General features: G+C 44.3%; 1 protein-coding gene across 3 annotated transcripts in view; it reads right to left on the bottom strand.

Annotated features, from left to right (window-relative positions):
• The window catches only part of ARHGEF9 (Cdc42 guanine nucleotide exchange factor 9), a 282,117-nt gene that overhangs the window by 180,187 nt on the left and 77,622 nt on the right, over nucleotides 1–24,308 (bottom strand). For all 3 annotated transcript variants that reach the window (XM_081846906.1, XM_081846904.1, XM_081846907.1), the window contains exon 4: nucleotides 20,172–20,281. In XM_081846906.1, the coding sequence (XP_081703032.1) occupies nucleotides 20,172–20,281 (110 nt within the window). The remainder of the gene's footprint in view (nucleotides 1–20,171; nucleotides 20,282–24,308) is intronic.

The raw sequence follows: 24,308 nt of genomic DNA, 5'->3' as shown, positions 1-24,308 counted from the left end.
AAAGCATCTGGAGGGCAAGGAGGAAGGGTGAAAAAAATCGCATGCCTTTGTGCCATGGTGCAAAGACGGGAAGCTTCTCCCATGTTTGATCTTGCTGTGACAGCGGAGACACATTGCCACATACACACATATGCAGGGATTTTTTTTCCAGCTGGAATTCACAGATACTCAGTTCTAGCACCTCTCAGGTGGGTGCCATTGCCATTCTAAGATAACAAGGGAGGCATTCATGGTGAGTTCCAGCACCTTTTTCTAGGTAAACAGCACTGCATATGTCACACACTCCATAGTTTGATGGGTGGTTTTCGTGCACCCCTGGGCCTGGGCTCCCAGTGAGGGCTGGTTTTGCAAACCGCTAGGTATGCCTCTGATGAGAGCTAGTCAGTCAGCCTGGCTAAGAGAAATGGTGGGGCCAGGGTCCTGTGTCACAATGGTCACCCAGACACAGGTTGAGAACTAAAGTCACCTACTCGCCATACATTTAAAGCGCCCTTATACATTGCTAACTGTCATGGAGAAACCTGGGAATGAATGTTGGTAAAGGGTGCTGGGAACTGGAGGTCTGTGAGGTCAGCACTCTTTTGGAGAAGAAGCCATGGCAGGTGAAGTGGTAAAAGAGTGCTCCAAATGTGTTCCACAGATGTGACCCAACAAGTCTTCCTCTCAAACTGGTCTGGAGCCCGTATGTGAATCTGGCTGCAGACTGGAGAGGAAGAGGGAATGCTCTAATAGGCCTTGGGAAGCTGCTTGCTTTCATGCTGTAAAAACTTTTATCCGAAAGAGTAAAATGGAAGAAAACAAAGCAAAACAGAAAGCTGTGGAGGATTTTGCTTTGTTTGCTCACCCCTACCTGCTCTCCCATGATCTGAAGCTCCATTTACCAGTAGGTTTAAGCCTCAAGGAACTGACATCAACATGTCCATTTCAGCCCATTTTTTCCCTTCTTGTTCATCATCCTTTTCTTGCAGAAATGTGCATCTTCAAGCTGTCAGTCTCTGATGGTTTTATGTAAGTGTTTAAAAATTGAACAAGCTTCTTAACTTAGATTTAGTTGTGTGTTCGTTCATTCTCATTCTCTCTCTCTCTCTCTCTCTCTCTCTCTCTCTCTCTCTTATTTTTTGCTTCTTTCTCTCCTGAATGCATGTTTTCTTTTGTTTATTTAAAAAATTATGGGCTGCTGGGAAAATAAACCTTTTTACTCTCTCCTCTGAGAGGTCCACCTGTTGCAGCACATGGCAGACATTTTATTGAGGATGCTGAAGTGGGTTTCTTCTCTCTCTCTCTCTCTCTCTCTCTCTCTCTCACACACACACACACACACACACACACGACCACCACAACCATAGATGTTCTGCCAGATTGTCCCAGAAGTAGCTTTGCTGGAGAGAAATCCAATACAAAGAGCCTGAGGGAGTGGCAAGGGAAAGGACAGAGATGGCAGCACATCTGGGAAAACCTGAAGAAATTCAATGGAAACACATACCTGAGCTTCAAGTGTGCCAAAGGAAAACCAAACAACATTGGTGGTAAAGCTAAAGTTGCCCAATGAACTTCATGGCCAATCTGGTATTTGTACCTGTGGGCTCATCTACACTCGCCTTTGCTCTGCATTTCTAAGCACAGGTCTGGGCTTTCCAGGTACCTATTTATTTTTAGGCACATACCTCCATTGTCTCCCTAGAAAGAGGGATGCCAATAAAAGCTTTCCCTGTGAAAACCCACCCTTTAACACTGAATTGGAACAAACAGCAATCCACTGAAAACTCAAATTGCTGTTTGCTCTGATTCAGTGACAAAGATCGGATTTTCCTGGGGAAAGCAGTGGAGCAAAAAAAGAAAATGCTCGGACACCACCTGGAAAAGCGCACACCTGGAAAGATGGCCTAAGAACATCAGAATGTAATGAGAGTCTGCTGGATCAAACCAATGACCCATTTTATCCTGTGAGGTCTCTGCTAGGATGAGAGATAGTGACCGACCCAAAGTCAACCTGTGGCCTTCATGTTTGAGTGGCAATCTGAGTTCAAAACTCCTTTAACCACTATACCACACTGGCTGTCTAAGCCCTGTGACATAGACCTAATGGCAGGAGATCTGAAGATGGATCTCCTGTCTTTCTGCAGGACAATTAAATGTTTTGTGGAAAGGAGCATCCCCTGCCCCCATTTGTCTAGCTTAGATGCCCTGTTACAGCTCATCTGTGCTTCTAGCAATAGGGTGGTGTAGTGTAGTGGTTTGACTGTTGGACTAGGACCTGGGTGACCAGGAATCAAATCAGCCATGCCGCTCATTGAGTGATCTTGGGCCAGTCATTCACTTTCAGCCTAACCTACCTCACAGGGCTGTTGTTGTGAGGAAAAAACAGGAAGTAAGAGAACTATGTGTGCCACTTTGAGCTCCTTGGAGGAAAGATGGGATATGAATGCAATAGATAGATAGTAATCCAACTGGGGTTTCTGAAGTACAATCTCAGCCACCATGTGTGCAGATATCGTTGGATAGTGCAAACAGAACACTTAAACTGCTGACAGAGGAAGAGGAAGATGAAGGAGGTAGAAGAAGAGAAGGAGGCTTCCATCCCCTGTGGTGCTTTAGAGGGTTCCAGGGAAAACACTGCAAGGTTTACCAGCCCTAATAGCTGACCCAGGCTGAAAATCAGCATCTATATACAAAAGAAAGGGAGATTAGCATTGGTTGATTAGCCTGTCGATTAAATAAAATCACGAGGATCCTTTCTGGGTGGCTGTGAAATAAACAATGCAATGGCAGCAAAGATCAGTCTATCACAGAGCCTTTCCCCCCTCTTACATTGAGGTTTTAAATTAAAATAATTATGGGCTTATCATGAGTCCTATCCATTCTCTATATCGCTTTTGAGATTTGTTTTGAACGCATGCCCGGGTGATATGTTTGCATAGCTTGTTCTACTTTCCTTGTCTGTTATCAGGATGATGATAATTGGAGAAATTGCCTGCAGGTTTAATTGAGGATCAAGGGCACAATCAGAGATGGGGGCAAGAGAAATGAAGAGCATTAAATAAGAGAAGGCTTTGATGGTGGACAAATACTGACTGACCTTGGAAGTTGAATGGAAATCAGTGGTCCATTCCCCTTTTTCTGCTCACCATGCCTTTTAATGGTTCCTTTAAGGCAGAGGTTTTCAACCTTTTTAAGTCCACGGCTCCCTTGACCAACTACATTCTTTCTGTGGCATCCCTGTGGGGCTCAGGAGCCCAGTGATGTCACCCCTTGCCTGCAGAGCTGGCAGCCCCTTTTTCAAACACCCTCCTTTGCAGAGTATTCCCTCAGCCTCCTTTCCTCTTCCCTTTCCTCCAGGCAGCAGCTGCTGCCATCCCTGGTCTCTGAGCTGCCCCTCCCCCCAAAGAGAGGTGCCACCCAGAGGCACCATTCACCCAGGGAGCTTATAGCCAGGGCTGCTGCAATAAAAAGCTGTGCAAGTCTTTGGGAGGCAAAGACTTGAGAGGGCAACAGAGGAGGGAGGGAAGGAAAGGGGAGGCAGAGGCCATTGTTGCCTGCAGCATCCCTGACCATCATTCAAGGTACCCCAGGGTGCCACAGCACACTGGTAAAAAACCACTGCTTTAAGGGCATGTGTTAAAGAATGGCTTTGCTAAAGCAACTCTGTGTGTTTGTTTGTTTGTGTGTGTGTGTGTGTGCGCACGCGCATGCGCATGTGCTCTCCAGATATTCTGAACTGCAACTTTCATCAGTTCCAGCCAGTATGACCAAATAGTGAGAGCTGATGGGAGGTGTGGTCCAAAACATCTAAAGGGCACCAGGTTGAGGAAGGCTGTCTTAGTATTTTGTCTCATTTTACGTTTCTGAGCACAATTCAGAGTGTTGGTGCTGACCTTTAAAGCCCTAAATGGCCTCGGTCCAGTATATCTGAAGGAGCGTCTCCACTCCCATTGTTCTACCTGGACACTGAGGTCCAGCGCTGAGAGCCTTCTGGCGGTTCCCTTACTGCGAGAAGCCAAGTTCCAGGGAACCAGGCAGAAGACGCCCTGTGGAACGCCCTCCCACGAGATGTCAAAGAGAACAACTACCAAACTTTTAGAAGACATCTGAAGGTAGCCCTGTTCAGGGAAGCTTTTAATGTATTACTGTATTTTAATTTGGTTGGAAGCAGCCCAGAGTGACTGGGGAAGCCCAGCCAGATGGGTGGGATATAAATAATAAATTATTAGTAGTATTATTAGTATTATTAGTATTCTGGCCAAACTGTTTTATTTAATGTATTTGTTTATCCTATCATCCAGCACCTACTGTTTTCAGGATGGCTAGCAGCATTGTCAAAAATAGCATACAATAAGCAATAAAATAAAAGACTACCAAAAGTTAGTTCTCAAACTATTGAATTAAAATATTTAAATAATTTAAAGAAGACTTGAGGCTATGCAAAGCTCTTCCTCACTTGACCCCACAAAACCTTTCATTGGCTGCATGTGATGTGGAGGGCATGATTCTTTGCTGGGGCTTGTCATGACTCAATAAGTCCATGATCCCCATAATGAAAAGATGCTCTATGCATCATTTGTATGTAAACAAGAGTAGACTCTGCAGGATCTCTACCACCTGCTATTCCTTCTTTCTTCTGTAAGGTAAGATTCCCCATCTGCTTTAGAAAGGTGAAAGGGGGGTTCAAAAGAGAGAGGAAGGGGAGCCGTGTGTCCTGATTTGACACAGGCCCTGCTCTAATGAGGCTCCGTTGGCAACCTGAGAAAAGGCCGTTTCAGTGGTGGCTCCTTGCTTGTGGAATGCTCTCCCCGGGAAGACATGCCTGGCACCATTATTACACATCTGCAGGTGCCTGGCAAAAACATTCCTTTTTCAGCCAGGCCTTTTGGCTTTTGACTATGGACATTTGTGTGGGAAGGGGAATGTTTTAATATAGGTTTGGGATATTTTTGCTGGTTTTCATGTATATTTGTGTTTATTTATTGCTTAGAATATTGTAAGTCACTTTAGGTTGCCATAGCAAAAATCCAACTAACAACATTAAATAAATAAATAAATAAATAAATAAATAAATAAGAAAGAAAGATGCTTGCATTTTGGCTCAGTTGCACCCTGTTTCACCCAGTCTGTAATCTTAAAAAATCCTCTAATTATTTAATGTTGAAGCCTGATCATATTTTGAGTACGAAGCCTGTCATGCTTAAAGATTCTTGTTGGGAAATACTTTGTAGCTTATTTTTCTCCCTTTCCTTAAAGCCTCCACGGACCATTTGTTTGAATTATTGATCGAAGCCATGTGCAGGCTTGTGGAAGCAAAGGTGGTGCTCACTGAATAATAGTCTTTGCATTATCCCCTTTGATCAATATGTTCCCATCGATTGCATGGCCTATTTGAAATGTGCTGATTTTGTGTTTACGTTTGCTTCTGATGGAGGCTCTTGGGGTGGGGTGGGGTGGGGTGGGGGGAGCCATTTCTGAAGAGTAAGACATATCTCAGTTAGGATTCCTAGTCTCCAGCCCTCAAAAAGTTTGTTTTATTTTTTCTTCATTTGCTTCTTGATTGCTGCAGACTTGTGAGATCTGTTCCCATCATTCATGTGCTGCCCAGCAGGCTCACTGTATGCTATGTTATAAATGTTTTTAAAGGGGGGGGGGTGTTATTATGTTCCTACACTCCAGATTATCCCAGATAATCCACTTGGGTGGAGTATCAACATTAAAACAACAACAACAACTTGAATAGGACATCCCTATTTTCACTGGACAAATGTTGGAGGGAATGCAATCTTTAATTCTGATAATACCTATTGCTTGCTTGAATGGAGAATAAAGAGGGGTGTATGTGAGGGTGTACAGAAACTAGCCAGCCTACTGCTCACAGATAAAATGTATATTAATTGCTCTACAGTGGTACCTCGGGTTACATATGCTTCAGGTTACAGATGCTTCATGTTACGGACTCTGCTAACCCATAAATAGTACCTCAGGTTAAGAACTTTGCTTCAGGATGAGAATAGAAATCACACAGCATGGCAGCAGCTGGAGGCCCCATTAGCTAAAGTGGTGCTTCAGGTTAAGAACAATTTCAGGTTAAGAACGGACCTCCAGAATGAATTAAGTTCTTAACCCGAGGTACCATTGTACTTACTTACTTCTGGCCCTGCCCACATGTGGCCCCTAGCAGGGTAGCCCAGAAGGGAATGTGATCCTCCGGTTGAGAAAGCTTTCTCTGCTCTGTACTACACTATCAGATGAGCGAAAGGAAGGTATTGAAAATCTGCTTCAAAAGTGCACTGTTCAACATTTTGGTGACATAGATGGGCTCTTGTTCTTTCACATACTAAAACAGAGGCTAGAGAATCATGCAGCAAGCAGCGTATTATGTAATTACTGGGCAAATCCACAGTGATCTATTGCTGAGTGCCTCTGATGGAGACAGCATATTGTAACAGCTCTCCAAAGACAGCACAGGCACTTTAATAATATCCTGTGTAATTTAGGGACTGTTGATACCCATCAAAGCAGCACATTGCCTAGGAACGGATCACGGTTGCTATAGCTTGGGTTCTCCTGATTGCTATGGGCACTACCCAGATCTACCCAATTCAGGATAATTTATACCTCATCTGCAAATCCTCAGCCTTAAATAGATTCTCAGACAGTTGTAAACTCAGTCCAGTTTTTCAAGGAACATGTGAGGTCATCCAGCAGGCGTCACCAACCTTTTGGGGTCTGTGGATTCACATTTGTAAATTCTTGTGGGCGTCACTCACCCAGATGCTGCAACCCATTCTATCAGCTACTGAATAAATGTGAAATTCATTGGTACTGTTTTGAATATCACCGTGGTATTATGGTATGTCATTTAAGGGGCTGAAACTTACTTTTTGCAAATTTCTTCAGTGAGGGGTTTTAAAAATATGTTTTGGGGTATGAAGAATTCAAACCTGCTTTTAATTTTTTTGTGATTGGACAACATTTAGCTTGGTAAATCTGTGCTTGATGAAAAAGCACTTAAACTGCTCTTGGTAAACCAAAGAATTTTAATTTTACCTTCTGAAAATGTCAGGTAATACTAAATAATAATAGTAACAATAATAGATACTAATAGACACTAATATACAATATAATTATCTTCTCCGATAAAGAAAACAATGCCCGACCTGAAGAATTTGGAGCAAATGATTCAGCAGAGGAAACACAGCCCAGAATAACTAAGGAGATAGTACAAGAATACTTGGCTAGTTTAGATGTATTCAAGTCTCCAGGGCCAGATGAACTGCATCCAAGAGTATTAAAAGAACTGGCAGATGGGATCTCAGAACCACTGGCAGTCATCTTTGAGAATTCCTGGAGAACAGGCGAAGTCCCGGCAGACTGGAGGAGGGCAAATGTTGTCCCTATTTTCAAAAAGGGGAAAAGAGAGGACCCAAATAATTACCGCCCAGTCAGTCTGACATCAATACCAGGGAAGATTCTGGAGCAGATCATTAAGCAAACAGTCTGTGAGCACCTAGAAAGGAATGCTGTGATCACCAATAGTCAGCATGGATTTCTGAAAAATAAGTCATGTCAGACTAACCTGATCTCGTTTTTTGACAGAATTACAAGCCTGGTAGATGAAGAGAACGCAGTGGATGTAGCCTACCTTGATTTCAGCAAGGCATCTGACAAGGTGCCCCATGATATTCTTGTAAAGAAGCTGGTAAAATGTGGACTTGACTATGCTACCACTCAGTGGATTTGTAACTGGCTGACTGACCGAACCCAAAGGGTGCTCATCAATGGTTCCTCTTCATCCTGGAGAAGAGTGACTAGTGGGGTGCCACAGGGTTCTGTCTTGGGCCCGGTCTTATTCAACATCTTTATCAACGGCTTGGATGATGGACTCAAGGGCATCCTGATCAAATTTGCAGATGACACCAAACTGGGAGGGGTGGCTAACACCCCAGAGGACAGGATCACACTTCAAAACGACCTTGACAGATTAGAGAACTGGGCCAAAACAAACAAGATGAATTTTAAGAGGGAGAAATGTAAAGTATTGCACTTGGGCAAAAAAAATGAGAGGCACAAATACAAGATGGGTGACACCTGGCTTGAGAGCAGTACATGTGAAAAGGATCTAGGAGTCTTGGTTGACCACAAACTAGACATGAGCCAACAGTGTGATGCGGCAGCTGAAAAAGCCAATGCAATTCTGGGCTGCATCAATAGGAGTATAGCATCTAGATCAAGGGAAGTAATAGTGCCACTGTATTCTGCTCTGGTCAGACCTCACCTGGAGTACTGTGTCCAGTTCTGGGCACCACAGTTCAAGAAGGACACTGACAAACTGGAACGTGTCCAGTGGAGGGCAACCAAAATGGTCAAAGGCCTGGAAACGATGCCTTATGAGGAACGGCCAAGGGAGCTGGGCATGTTTAGCCTGGAGAAGAGGAGGTTAAGGGGTGATATGATAGCCATGTTCAAATATATAAAAGGATGTCACATAGAGGAGGGAGAAAGGTTGTTTTCTGCTGCTCCAGAGAAGCGGACACGGAGCAATGGATCCAAACTACAAGAAAGAAGATTCCACCTAAACATTAGGAAGAACTTCCTGACAGTAAGAGCTGTTTGACAGTGGAATTTGCTGCCAAGGAGTGTGGTGGAGTCTCCTTCTTTGGAGGTCTTTAAGCAGAGGCTTGACAACCATATGTCAGGAGTGCTCTGATGGTGTTTCCTGCTTGGCAGGGGGTTGGACTCGATGGCCCTTGTGGTCTCTTCCAACTCTATGATTCTATGATTCTACTTGGTAACCATTTTTATTTCTATGCAATTTTACACACACTGTACTTACCTGGAAAAAAATAAATTATATGAATATAACAAAAATATCTTCTGAATTCCCAAGTCATGATACAACTTTTTAGCACCCTTTGTTTTAGAAAGTTGAAAAATTCAACATGCTTATTATCTTCCTTAGTGGGTTTTGCAAACTGCTGTTCTGAATAATGCTTTTCATAGGGTAAGGAGGGATGAATTCATGTAAACAAAGGGAAAGTGGCCTGAAAAAGTTTGGGAACCACTGAGATAGGCCTTTGGGTCTGATCCAGTCATTATCAAGGACTCTCAGAGCTTGTGGAATCAATCAACTTGTGAAACTGCACACTGCAAACCCTCTTCCTCAAGCCCACCCCTTTTTAGCATTCACCTTTGGCAATATTCTACCTAATTGCAGAACAACTACAGCACCGCAGCTGCAGTTTGGGCGGTACCTGCCGCATCCTGCTTGATATTCAGTTCACTACCGTTTTTCCATCTTCATGCCAGCAGTCCCTTCAGCAACCCACTTCCTCACACATTAATGTCAGAGGGATCAAGTACATCAGCAGCAGGCCAAAACATAAAATAAAAAATCCTCTTTCTCTGCTGCTAAACCAGGAAAGCCAGCTTGATGCCCTTTAGATGTGGACTGCAACTTCCACCAGCCCTAGTCAGCGTGTCCAATAGTCCAGGATGATGGGAGTCAGAGCCCACAACATGTTGGCTACCCCTGTGCTAAGCCTGGGTCTGGAGGGTGGTGTTCCCAAGATGCTGGGCATGCTTTGAAAAATCCACTGAATCAAACTAGACCCTCCACCACTCTGCATTCACATGTCAGCCTGACACCCTTGCAGGTCACAGATCCCTGGTGTTTTAATGCACTCTGAATAAGGAATGAACACACACACACACACACACACACACAATAAGAAAATTTAGGCTGTCCGCCATATCTGCTTAGTTTCAGGTAAGCAGTTAAAAAGAAAGAAAGCTTTCTCATTCTGCACAGCTTTCAATGGTACTATATGAAGATTTGATTCTGCTCTTCCTACTAACAAAGCAGGGGCTACCAACCATTTTAGGCCCATGGGAAGGTTTGAATTCTCGAGCAAGTGCTGGAGTACCTCCTCCCTACTCTCCCAGATCAGCCCCCATCTAGAGACACTGACACACAAACAAAGTATGCATGCGTTTACTTTGCTTTTCCAAGGGGCCATGAGTAACAGTCAGATGTAGTAGAATTTATCTGAGCCTTGGAAAGCACATAGAGTTGAAAAATAAAGTTCTACAAAGGCAACACTGCAGAGAGGAGAAGGAAGCTGATAAACAGGGCCATTCCTTCAGCTGGTGAGTGAGAAGACAGGCAGGTTGGGGGTGGGGCTGACTGAGAACAAAGTGAGTGGGGAAGTGCCCCATTTGCCCTTATGTTCCAGCCTTCCTGGTTAGGCTGAGACAGGTTTCCATCCTAATATCACACAGTCAGCTCAAGGCTGACTAGGGATGTGAACCCAGGTTTCCTAATCCAACACACAATGTCCTCCTTCATGAAGAAAAAATGAGAAACACACACACAGTCGACTTGCAGCTTACATGCATTTAACCTGTGCAAATTCAGCTTTGCATGCTTGGCTGATAAAAATAAAAATAAATTAAAAGGGTTGGGCATCCGGGCGGGGGGGGAATCCCACTCTTAATTCCACTCGCCATTGCGCTCACCTTGGGAGAGTGTTTGGAGGTACAGGGAGAGTGTTTAGTAGCCTTGGTGTGTGTGTGTGTGTGTGTGTGTGTGTGTGTGTGTGTGTGGTCTTGGAAGAACATCTGAAGGTGCAGGGAGAGTGTGTTTTAGCTTTATGCACTACCCCTGGAATGTAACTCTAGCAAAAGTTGAGAGTCAACTATATATATTTGAGCCATACACACATCACTTTTAAATGGGAAGCAACAAAAATCAACAGAAGTAGGTTTGTGTTGCCTTATTTATTTTCAGCCATACTGCACACTTCCCAGCCCCACCTGGAAATGCCAGGGATTGAACCAGGGACATTTGCACACAATGACCTATAGTTCTTCCATACAAGATGATGCTACACTTCCTCCCTCTGGTCATTGCTTGCATGCTCAGAGAGGGCAGGTGGAAAGGCAGAGGCACCAAGGAGTCCCCAGGGTCAACTGTGGGCCCCCTGCACAGATAACCCTCCAACAATGGCAAATCCAGATCTTGACCCTGCGCTGCAGGGTAAACAAATGGAAACCTGCACCCTGTCCCCACTTGTCCTGTCACTCCACTTCCTGACTCTATCCAGTCAAAGTGATGCAGTCGGCAGCTCCTCCAATCACTTGCCTCTTTTAAAAAACACACACACTATGGTCATGCAGACACGCCAATTGTTTTTCCCCGCCCCTCCGTGGATCTTTCTTGAACTCATCCGCCCTGAGCTGTTTGAGCTGATGATAGACACTAATGTGGCATGACAGCTTGAAACAGCTCCCTCTTTGCTTTCCTTTAAAAAAAAAAATATTTTAAAAATCTCCCAGCTCCTCCTATGAAACACTCTGTGTCTGTGTATATTTGCTTGGCTACTGCAAGAACAAGATGCTAGACTGGATGGGTCTTTGACTGGACATATGTCAAGAAAAAAGGAAAATATCAAAAGGTTTGAACACAAATCTATCTCCTAAAGACTGCAGCAAGGTGGCAGGCACAAAAAGCCAAGTTAAGTACCATCCTAACTTTTAAGATAGATTTTGAATTTTGCCAAATTGGTCTTTATGTTATCAACTTGAAAAATAGATGTTTTCTCCTATTCTATGAAAATCAATTATTTCCTAATAAAGTTTGATATGCACACACAAATGTGCTCATGAGCCTAAAGCTGGGAGTCCCTAAACTACACTTTCTGTTCCTGGAATGAAAGTCATTCCCCTTCCATGTAAACAGCTGCTTTATACAAATCAAAACTGTGACCTCTCTACTTTGAGCAGCAGGCACTTCCCAGGGGAGCTTGGTGAGAGCTCACAGCCGGAAGGGGAAGGCTACACCTGCATGAGGGTGAGGGTGAAATGCTGAGCGTGACTGAGAGGAACATCAGCAGAAGGCAGGAAGGGGCCCAGACAGAAGGGGCCTGGATCTGATCCAGCTGTGTACATGTGTGAGCTTCTGACAAGGGGTCAACATCACCTTCACATCAAGTCATAGGCTTACATATGTGACGTAAACATCCCAGGAATCTATCTCCACCCTAAGGGGACAAGGATTTTTTGCCCCTCGCCCTCCCTTTTGAGGTTTGTCATGGTCTTAATTCCACTTTTCCATACCAAAAAGCTTAGAGCACTCAGCTGCGGGAGGCTGATGGCCAATGCTGCACAATGCTCCCTCTACAAGGGCTTGAACCAAGTCATTCGTTCCCAAGCCATGGAAGGGGTGAGGAACCTGAGTCTCAGAGGCCAAATGCAGTCCTCCATAGTTCTCTACCTGGCCTCCTCAGGCCACACCCTCCACTAGCTCTGGTCCTGCCCCCTCCTGGAGTGTCCTTGAACTGTCACGAATGCCTTGTGCTTTGACTGGGTGGAAGAAAATGAAGAGTTATGTGTAGAAACATCTGGTTTTTCTGTGGGTGGCATATGGCCTACCACACGAAGGTCAGGAATCACATCTATTGCTCTGCCCACTTTTGCCTCTGCACCCTCCCTCCAGTGATATGTGACCTCTGGAAAGTTGATCATGAAAGAAAGCAGGCCCTGGGCTGCAAAGGATTCCCCGGCCCTGAACTAGAGATACCACTGAATATGGGAACAGATACATTGATGTGCTGGAGCCCCTCAAGAAGAGGGTGGAGAAGAAATCTCCCCATATTGTTCAAGCAGGGACTGCTGCTCACCATTCCTTAACCTTTTGAGCACCTTCACCAACCTGGTGCCATCCAGATGTTCCAGAACACATTTTGCTGGCTGAGGTTGCTAGGAGGTACATCATGAGGACACCTTTGCTTCCATTCCCAAAGCATTCCAGGAAGCACAGCTAGCAAGTAGCTACAGAGAGAGCCAAGTGCCGCTAGGCTAGGCAGAGACATTTCTTTTAACACTGGAAACAAAAACACCTTCAATCACCTCAACAGATTAATGTAAGTTAAGTGTGTATGGGGGGAAGGAACAGACCCCAAAATGTTGGGGAAATCCTCTGCAAAAAGAAGCACAAAATTGTATCCTGTTCTGTTTTGTTTTGCAGGGATTCATTTTGTTTTGCAGAATTTTGGTGAAACTGGAGAGAGGGTGTTGGCCCAGCTCTAGCTCAAACAACACCCCAGAATAGTAACACAGGTGGCCTTTTACTGAATCAGACCTTTGTTCATCTACCTTAGTACTGTCTGCACTGACTTGCAGTGGCTCTCCAGTATTTCAGACAGGAGTGTCTCCCTGCCCCACCCGAGGATGCTGAGGATTGAGCCTGGGGCTTCTGCATGCCAAGCAGGTGCTCTGCCACTGAGCTACAGTCCTTGGGTAGTAATCGGCTAATGCATGGGGAAAATATATATTGATGCTCATGAAATGTGCAGAGCTTGAGACTGAAGAAAGAGACATAAGGGGAAGAGCAGGTGAAGATTTCTGGCTCTTCTACACACATGCAAATAAAACCTCAGAGTTGACTGGTGCACTGGCATTAAAACTAATTAACCCAGATAAATTCACACCATTTCCTGTTCTCCTGTCTGTCATCTCCTCACCTTAGATAAGGAAGGCTGTTGCTTACTGTCATGATTAAATACAGCTCACGTCTCCCCATGCAGCAGTTGACAATCTTCCCCACCACCACTACCCCGAGGAGAGAATTACAGTGTCAGCCATGTTTTGAAAAACAGCAAACGGAAAAGCATCTCCTCTAAAACAAATCACTCATTCAGGACCCTGCAAGGAGCTGAAAATACAGCAGTTCCAAAGCCGGAGCAAGAAAGAGCACCCCAACCTCTTTATCGCCATGCACCATGCAAACTAAGAGACAATACCGCCAGTGGCCCACCCTCATCTTTCGCTCTCTGGAAATGCAGCATTTACACTGCTTCCTTGCATATGCATTTAAAAAAGCAAAGTGAAAGGAATTTGGAGGGGGCATCACCCAGAAGGGACCCTGTCCGCAGACACTGTGACTGCCGACTTCTACTCCTCCTTCTGCCTCTAGAAATAAGCAGTAGTTGTTACAGAGAGAAGTGCATCCCTTGTGAATATTAAATGCTTTCTCCTCACAGCAGGTTTGCACTTGCTATTAGCACAGAGGGATGTTTACGAAACCAGCATACTGCAGATGCAGAATTTCCATCTTTTTTTAAAAAAGGGGGAGAGAAAAGAAAGTGATAAGCAGCCCAAAAGGGTTTTTGCTTTTGCTTTGCATAGGAAAGAACATTTAATGCTATTTGCTTGTGTAACCCATGTGGTTAGGGGACAGAAAGAAAATGGTTGCAATTTCTCATAATACACACATTTTTGCATAGTAATTTTCTCTAACATACCATATTTTTCCATGTATAACACGCCCCCATGTATAAGACGCCCCCTATTTTGGGGTACTCAAAATTAAGAAAATGGGGAGAGATTGCCCCCATGTATAAGACTACCCCCCACTTTTAAACATTTTTTAAAGTAGAAAAACCAACGTAGCCTTATACACGGAAAAGTACGGTAACATTTTTGCATGTTGTTTTCACTATTATAAGCACTTGAAGGAACATTTTGTCCTGTTATATCCATCTTTTGTACACATTACGCAGCTACAGAATTGCATTGCAACATTTGAAGGAGGGCAAATTTCAAAGTATGGCTGTGTTTTGCTGCACACATTTTTTCGGAAAGTGAAAATTAGGTAAGCCCATAATGCAAACTGAATTGAATTTCTTCCCCATCTCTAGAGACCAGGGGAAAGAAGCTTCATTCATTTGCTTTCCCCCTCACACACTGCCTCTATTCCCATTCTCTGGCCAGATAAAGGTTTGGAGGGTATTTGGGGGAGACAAGGGGAATATTTTTCAAACCTCAGATTAAGAACATGAGAACATGAGAAGAGCCTGATGGATCAGGTCAACAGCCCGTATAATCCAGCTCTCGCAGTGACCCATGAGAAACTTGCAAGCAGGACCAGAGAACAAATGCATTCTCCTCTCCTGTGGTTTACAGCAACTGGCATTCAGAAGCATAGCTGCTTCCTACCATGGAGGCAAAACATAACCATTGTGGCTAATAGCCACTGATAGCCTTGTCTTTTATGAATTCATTTTAAAGCCATCCAGGTTGGTGGCCATCACTGCCTCCTTGTCAGAGAGAGTTCCATAGTTTAACCATGCCCTGAGTGAAGAATAACTTTCATTTTTTTTGTCATTAATTTTTCAATATTCAATTCCTTGAATATCCATGAGTTCTAGGGTTATGGGAAACAAGGGGAAACTTTCCTCTGTCCTCATAAACTTGTGTCATATTACATCTCACCTGCTTCTTCTCTAAACTAAAAAGTCCCCAATGTGGCAACCTTTCCTCATGGAGGTGGGGGATGGCTCCATTCGCCTGGTCATTTTGGTGGCCCTTTTCTGCTTTTTTCTGAGTTAGTTTTATTCCAGTCAGTCCAAGGTGAACAGGGGCAATCTCACCCACCTCTGGCTGCAACTCCTGGTCATTAGCTAAGTGCCAAACTTTGGGTCTGCACATGTGACCATGTGGGACAGCAGAGTCCTGAGGAAACAGAGAGGACTGTTCTACTGCATATTGCCTATGGGTGAAGTCTAATTGCAATGCCCCTCCCATATAAAAAGAAAACAGCAGAGAAACAGAAAAGCTCCAGCCCATTTTTATGTGTCATCTAGTCTTAAATTTGCAGGGAGTTTTCCACTTGAAGGGAGTTGTCAGAGACCAGAATTGACAGGGACCAGAAACAATCTGATTTGTCTACCCCTAGTTGGATGCTTCCATCTCTCTCTGAGCTGGGCTTATGTTTGCCGAAAAGAAATCCCTTCATTATACAGGGCTTATCCAGCCTTAAGCTTCTGGCAACTCTGTCATGATGGCATTTACTTGCAGGTAGGTGCTATTGATTTTTAAATAGACCAATATTTGTGTGCTTGAGCAGCCACATTTTTGCTACCTTCCACGAAGATTCAATAGATATCCTTTACCAAGGCGAAGGGCTGCAAATCTTACTGCAGCATTACAAACCTTACAAGGAGCTCCACAATTAGCTGGTCCTGATTTACAGATATTATTTTGGGCTACTGGAGATGGATGGAACCATAAGTGCTCCCATCACCACGCCCAGGCTTACAAACCCCACTTGCCTCTTTTAACTTGGCAGACCTGATTTATAAACCCAATGGAAGATTTTAGGAGATGCTCTAAGAAGTGCTGTAATTCAGGCTCTGAACAACATGCATCAGCAGTCGGATGGAGAACAAGGCTCAAGAGATTTTATGCATTTCAGACAGGACACTCTCATTTGAACTTCATATGGCAGAGGAACACAGTTGTCAGGGGTGGCAGTCTGAAAGCTAGCAAGTACCAACCAAAGATGTAATCATGCTGGGACAGACTTTATTAACAGCAGCTAGAGCTGCACCAGAGAGACCCACTGCACAGCCTAAAAAGTGAGGTTAGAAGAATCAGTAGCTTGATGAGACCCAACATTATGACTAAAATGGCCACCACATGGTAGGGGTGTTTATATGGAAATGCGGCCATATGAATGGGCTGTAGGGTGGAGTGCCAAGCCCAGCTTCTTTTTCATGGTGTCAGCTGGGTTTCCCTTTGCAGCCTCCTTTCCTTTGAACTGCAGCTTTATCGTCAGCTTTGAATGCAGAAGATCCCAGGTTCAATCCCCAGCATCTCCAGGTAGGCCTGGAAAATAACCCTGTCTGAAGTCCTGGACAGCTTCTGCCAGTCACATAGGAAGTTACCTAATTGGTCCACCTAGCTCAGTATTGTCTACAGAGACTAGCAGCTGCTCTCAATGGTTTTAGACAGGTTTCTGGCCCTACCTGGAGATGCTGGGGATTGACCCTGGGGCCTCCTGCATGTGAGGCAGAAGCTCTGCCACTGAGCTACAATATTAAGCTAGATGGACCAATGACTGAAATCTGTGTTATCCACCAGAGAGTCAGTGTGGTGTAATGGTTAAGCAAGTTGAACCAGGGTTCAAATCCCCTCTCAGCCATGAAGCTCCCTGGCTGACCTTGGGCCAGTCACTGTGTCTCAACCTAGCCTACCTTGCAGAGTTGTTATAAAGATGAGGCAGTTGCCTCCCTCTGCCTAATGGTAGAACCAGCCCTGGTGCACAGAACACTTCCTCTTTTCAAGTCCCCACTCATTTGCTTCAAACATCTGAACAGAGCTCTTATTTTTAAGCTTTTAAAAACGCTTTCAGATTCATTCAAGTGCATGGAATATTGTCATAGGAGATTTCCCAAGATTCATTTTAAAAGCACATGAAATCTCTGCATTAAAATTTTGCTCCTATGGCTCACAATGCTGACAAGATGATGGAGATGGTAAATTAACATGTTAGCCATGAGAATGCACATCAACTCTAGGAACTGGTTTCATTATCACACAAGGGCAAAGAAACAGTGGATATGGTAATTTATGGTTGGTGTGTTTTCTTCTCTTGAATGAATAGAGAATATGATTTATTAAAGTTGGCTGACCAGAACTATGCATCAGATAGAGCCAGCTCCTGGAAATGGTAATGTTATAGTACAATATGATGCACTTGACAGCATCCCTGGATAGGGCTTGTATACTGTACAACAAGATGAGTTGTACACTGTCACATCCGCTCTCGATGAACAACAGTGTCATTTTCTTTGTTTAGGCCTTTGCCAACACCGCAGGCAACTAGGAGTTGCTGCCCATGCTTACTCCACTTGTCAACCTACCTCCCACTGGACCCCCCTTGCCAATCCCCATTTTTACAGGGATATATTCTGTCTGTTAGGGACGCGGGTGGCACTGCAGGTTAAACCACAGAGCCTAGGACTTGCCGATCAGAAGGTGGGCAGTTCGAATCCCCGTGACGGGGTGAGCTCCCGTTGCTTGGTCTCTGCTTCTGCCAACCTTGCAGTTCGAAAGCATGTCAAAGTGCAAGTAGATAAATAGGTACCACTACAGCGGGAAGGTAAACAGCATTTCCGTGCGCTGCTCTGGTTCACCAGAAGCGGCTTAGTCATGCTGGCCACATGACCCAGAAGCTGTACGCCGGCTCCATCGGCCGATAAAGCAAGATGAGCACCGCAACCCCAGAATCGGTCACGACTGGACCTAATGGTCAGGGGTACCTTTACCTTTATTCTGTCTGTTTGTGAGGGTCCTATTGCAAAATGCAGGCAGCCATTTTAATCCAAGCCAAATGTAAATGGAATGACAAGATTCACCATCTCCCTCCACCTCTGTCCCCCAATTAATGGGATTCTTCTCTATGGATTATATTTCAGCTGACACAATAAATGAAGAAACAAGGAGCAATTAAAGGTGGCAGCCTTGGCAGGGAGATAAAGAGGCTCCCAAAATTGAAAACCTTTTTCTGCAAGCCTTTCCTTCCCAGATGTTACTGTCCAAAGTACAGCAAACTGTCTCATCAACAGCTGCAATCCCTTGAAAAGCATTTTCTCCCAAGCCATGTAAAAATAAAAAAACATCACGCACAGTCAAGCCTAGTAATCCTTTCCATATAGCAAATGAGTACAGGATAAACATGTATAGCCTCTGCACACACTTTTGAAGTTTAGAACAGCGCCTATAAGGTTCCTCTGCAATATACTTGGGATGGGTGACTATGTCATTATCTCACCACTGCCCTAAGGGACACCAGACGTTTCATGGAAGTATGCAAATATTTCTCCTGACACAGGGACCTATCGCCTGCCCTTCTCCCCTATTCTTAAGTTTACATTACTTCCTTTCTCCAGCATGTTCCTCCAGTAGGCATCATATCTCTTTCTCTCTGAATAGGGACTTCAAGGTCAAAACACTGAGTTAAACATAAATACATGTGATAATAAAACCTTTTTGTAAACACATTGGAAAGAGGGTGGTAATTCTGAAATAGAGAGGAGAGGCATGTGATTTCTTTCTCTTTTTAAAAAAGATTTGCTGCGTCCACAATTTACCTCCTATCCTAACTGGCAGCACTTACAATTGCCCAAACTGCATTCTCTGTTCAATGATACACCACAGCTGAACTCCGGGACTCTGAATCTGCATGCCACCCGAAAGTCTCAAGGTCTGAGGTTCAGGAGACAAGCTCTAGGCTATTTTTCATGCCTCCTACCCCACATTCCACATACAGAAGCCAAACGTACTTAAAAAGTACAGCAGGTTACATTCGGGGTCCCTGTTTGCATAAGTGAAAATTGCGTTACGTGGGGAGCACCCTCTAAATACCATTTAAGTACCTTCTCTGTCACTCTCTCCAATCCAGACCAAAAATACTGTATCCAAAAATATCTGCAACTAGGATGGAGGCTTGGGAGCCAGCTGGAGGCTGGAGGACGCGTGGAAAATTGGTGGCTGCAGCTGCACTACTGCACGCATCAGCTATTTGACGGGGAGGCTGAGCAACATAAACAAAGTCCCACTGTCCCTCCTGTCTCTTCAGGGCTTTCACTACTCTCATTGACATCCTCTTCAGGCTTGGAGGAGGATCTCTTCAGGAGTCACAAGTACTCTCCAACTCTCGCCCACCATTTCCAGGTTTGAATTGAATTATTTAATTGTTTCCCAGTGATGCATGTATACGCACAAATTGATCACACATAAATTGGTGGACACCTATACCATCACCCAGAATCTACCATCTCACTTTGTCTGACGGTTGGTCTTATGCTGTCAGGAGAAACCAGGCAATTCTTAACAAAATACACATTTCCACAACCTAGTCTGCAAGCCCTAGACTACAACATGTGCACAGAAGTTCGAAATCCAACCAAGGTGTGAAACAGCCCTGCAAATTAACTGTATATGAGAAAAGCACTTTGTAAAGAAACCAGTTGCATAGACATGCTGCTGAGATCATTTCCATTCTATTGCCACAAAGGATAAGGAAAAAGCAGATCGAAGCCACAAAAAATTTGAAAATTACTTTGTTTTTCCATCTGCAAAAACTAAGACTGCCGAAGGAAGAATATTCCAACAGTAATATCCAACAGAAATGGGGAGGTTAATGTGCTAGTTTTTACTGAGTCACAAAATAATGCTAAGAATAAGAACACTTTAAAACAACAAGAATGTGCTGCTGCCGAAGCAAATTATATTTACGCAAGTTATACAGAGTCATCTTCTTCATCTTCTTTCACAGCTAGCTATGCAGCAGATAAATGATGCTGCCGACGCAGTTAGGCACACATTTTCAGATGGTGACTTACTTTATTGAGTAGCAACTGCTCCCCTCCAGGCTTGAGAGGTCTCCATCTACGCCTGCCATTCTTCCCAGCACGATGCACCTCCAAGGTTTTCGACCCCAGATCACTCTCAGCTGCCGGGACAAGTTTCAACAAAAAGTGGGATGAAATAAAAACATATTTGGAAGAGCAGATTTCTTTTTCTTTCTTTTTTTTGCAAACTTGTTTCTCCCCAGTTCTCGAGTTCTAAATCTTTTGAATCCCCTAGAGGGAATTTGGGCATGCCAACATCTACTCATTGGGCAAAAAAGACTATCAGAGAAAGTTTGAGCAGACCTAGGTTCAAATCCCCTCAGCTCTGGAGCTCACTGCATGGCCTTGGGTCAGTTATCACTTTCAGTCTAACCTACCTTGAGGGGGGCTTGTGAGGATAAAATGGGGATGGAGAGAAAACAACATACAAGGAGAGGCAGGATGAAAATTTAGTAAATATTTAATAAGTAATTATGCAGAGGGGGAAAGAAAAGCTCAGAACTCTACAGAACTATTAAAATTCTGCTGATAACTTTCTGCCTGAAAGTAGATTGAGGACCCCTCATAGAGGGAAGAATCTATTAAGACATAACAAGAGAAACAAAAAGTGACAACTGGGTCCACTAAGCCATGACAGACTAAAATATTTGTAATTGTGCACTCCCTGGACAGAGAAATTGGGGCTCTCTGATCCTTCCTGTCCAAGCCCTCACAATGTGACATATGAAGATAGCCACCAATCAAGAAGTCATCCTCCTTAAATTTCTCGAAAAGAGAAAAGGTGTGTACTAAAAACATCCGCTGATGGGAGTTTGGACCATAGATAGAAGCAATAGTTAAGGATTTTAATCCCAATTTCCCCTTTAAGAATATGCAATGTCTCTCAGGATCTGAGTGACCCTTATTAGGAAGGAGAAGAAGAAGAAGAGTTTGGATTTGATATCCCGCCTTTCACTCCCTTTAAGGAGTCTCAAAGCGGCTAACATTCTCCTTTCCCTTCCTCCCCCACAACAAACACTCTGTGAGGTGAGTGGGGCAGAGATACTTCAAAGAAGTGTGACTGGCCCAAGGTCACCCAGCAGCTGCATGTGGAGGAGCCCGGTTCCCCAGATTAGGAGTCTACCGCTCTTAACCACTACACCACACTGGCTCCCATCACATTGGGCATCCCAGGATCTGAGAAATGCTCCCCAAAGTATCTGTGAGTCAGCAAGCATGTCCACCTAGAATGAAGGTGTGTTTCCTGCAGGCAGATTATGTTTGGGCAGAACTTCCAAAGGTTTTCAGAAACTCCAAATCTCTTTATGGGATTACCTAGTCCCCACACATTCCATGACATAAAAATCCCATCCCCCTTATTCCCCTCCCCTATTACCATTAGACTTTTGTTTCAATAAGTAACTTGTCATTCCATTTATACAAAGTTCCCTCTTTTGTCCACAAAAACAAACCGATTTCCTTTCTGGGTCTTCAAGAGTTATTTTTGTACTATTGTGTTGTGGTGCCTTAAAGATTCATATTGTCCCCATTTTTCTGAGCTGCAATATATTCTTTGTTGCCATTTTGCTCTAGTCGTTGGGCCCCTAGGAGGCACATTAAGTTACCATTCTTTAGTGAGGGAGTAAATCTCCCCTGGTATTTTGTCCTTATTTTAAAGAAGGTTAACCTCCTCTGTTTCCCTGCTCAGATCTCTCTCTCTTGGTTGCTCATTATCTCTATAACTTCTTCTTGAATAATTATGGCTTTATCAAGGCCTCGTAGATGAATAAGAGTGTATCTCAAGGATGATATTCTGTCAATTATTTTATCTTGTGACTGATTAGGTGAAGCTAAGAAAGAGTTTAGAAATCTTATATGCTCCACAGAAAGAGTCTCTAGAATCATTTTCTACATAGGGTAGGTGCTGCTTTCTGCAATAGTGATTTACATTTTTGTGCTAATCACAAATTCAGGGTTCCTCCAAGCCAATAAGATAAACAATTTCATTATCATTTTGCTTAGGTCTCCTATTTCTCATGGAACAGAGGTGTACAAAGGGGTTTCCAAAGAATCTGATCGTTCCCTGATTCCAGAATTTGTGTCTTTTTACCATATACTCCTTTTGCCACCCGCCATTTCTGAAATGTCACGACAGAGTGCATGATGGCAGTCATAAAAACAGGTTCTCTATGCCTATTACGTCATCAATATTAAGAATCCCTGGGATTAGTTCATCCATTTAATGCAGAAAGTGAATTAAGCATCAAGCGAAATTCAAAGAACAAAGAAGAGCTTTCTTTTCACCCAACCATCTCCGTTGCCATCTTGACCGGAAGTCAGATCACTCTCATTAAGAACAAACACAACCAGTGAGTGTGCAAACAAAAATGCCTATCATATTCGCCAGATTAGTTTCCATTCTGGACATGGGATAAAAAAGTGACTGGGAATTTATGCTTCAGTTTACACAGAAATTATCCAATCTCCGTACTATTGGCCATGCTGGCCTGGGGCTACTGGGGGTTCCAAGTCCAACATCATCTGGAGTGCAAAGGACTAGCCACCCCTGACCTGTAGGAACTCTCTAAAATAAATTACAGAAATGGGGCATGCATAGTCTCTTGCTGCTTTCTGTTCCGTCAGTTCACTGCATGACCAGTATGCACTTGCGCTCCTCTGCATTGGTGCACCACATCAAAGAACCTTGGATACAACCAGGTATATAGGCATGCTATTCAAGATGGCTTTTTTAAAAGCAGTACTTTTAAAACTGTGTACTTGGAAGGGGTGGGAGGGAAAATACCTATGTAAGAACAAAGAATGCTAGCACAATTGGTGCATAGAGGGTGTTTTCAACAATATTGGGGTAAACAATGGAGGGTTCTCTAATGCAGAGATGGAGAATGTGTGGCCCTCCTGATGTTGCTGGACTCCAGTTCCCATCAGCCACAGCCAGCAGCCAGCCAAGGTGATGACAGGTGTAAATCCAGCAACACCTGGAGAGCAATAAGCTTCCCCACTCCATGTGCTCTTATGTAACAGCGTTCCACTCCAGAAACAAGAATAAAGGTAAAGGGACCCCTGACCATTAGGTCCAGTCGTGGACGATTCTGCGGTTGCGGGGCTCATCTTGCTTTACTGGCTGAGGGAGCAGGCGTACAGCTGTCAGGTCATGTGGCCAGCATGACTAAGCCGCTTCTGGCAAACCAGAGCAGAGCACGGAAATGCCGTTTACCTTCCTGCCGGAGGGGTACCTGTTTATCTACTTGCCCTTCATGCTTTCAAACTGCTAGGTTGGCAGGAGCAGAGACTGAGCAACGGGAGCTCACCCCATTGCGGGGATTTGAACCGCCGACCTTCTGATCAGCAAGCTTGAGGCTCTGTGGTTCAAAACTCCAAAATCTGGGGGAGAACATGGATGAGAATTCTGGAAGCATTCCTACTGAGGAATCAAAGTTTCTAAAATTAAAAGGTATGATTTGAATTAAGCCAAGAATTAAGCTCCCCCTAGCTAGTGCTGTAAGAAGAGCAGCCTTTGAGATTTCCAGGGAGGCACAGCTGCCTTTTGATAGGATGCACAGCCACATCCTCCTCTTTCACACTGTTCTCGCTTGGAAGTGACACACAATGGGAAGCAGAGGCTGCAGAGAAGCGCAGAGACCACGTGCAAGTCCACAGCTGCTGCTTAGGCAGGCTCCTGAGTCAGCAGGCTGCACGTGGCTTCAGCACATCACAAACTGCACATGTGGGGGTTTGTGTGTTCACTCCCTCCCTCCCTTGGGCTTGTCATCGCTTTAAGGGAAAAGAGTGCCTACCAAAAGCAGCTGGATTTGGGATGAATTCCTCAATAAAGTTCAGTCTGTATTTTGCTAAATTTCCTCCACTACACCAGACAATATAGGTGCACCCCATATTTATCTGGGAGTATGCAGCACTGTAATGCAGACTCTCCTAACCTGGTGCCATCCAGATGTTTTGGACTACAACTCCCATGGCCCCTGAGCACTAGGGGAACTTGGGGAAGGCTGCAATAGATCTGTGACCCAAAACTAGAGGATCCAGCAATGGGTGGGTGGGAAAGGAAAGAGCAGTGGGTTTGAATGGGTAAAACATAGTTCAAATCTTTGTTCAGGAACTCAGCTGACTAGT

This window comes from Podarcis erhardii, assembly GCF_964252035.2.
Source record: "Podarcis erhardii genome assembly, chromosome: Z".
Lineage (NCBI taxonomy): Eukaryota > Metazoa > Chordata > Lepidosauria > Squamata > Lacertidae > Podarcis > Podarcis erhardii.
The sequence above is the reverse complement of the archived record's forward strand: the minus strand, read 5'-3'. Positions and strand labels throughout refer to the sequence as shown.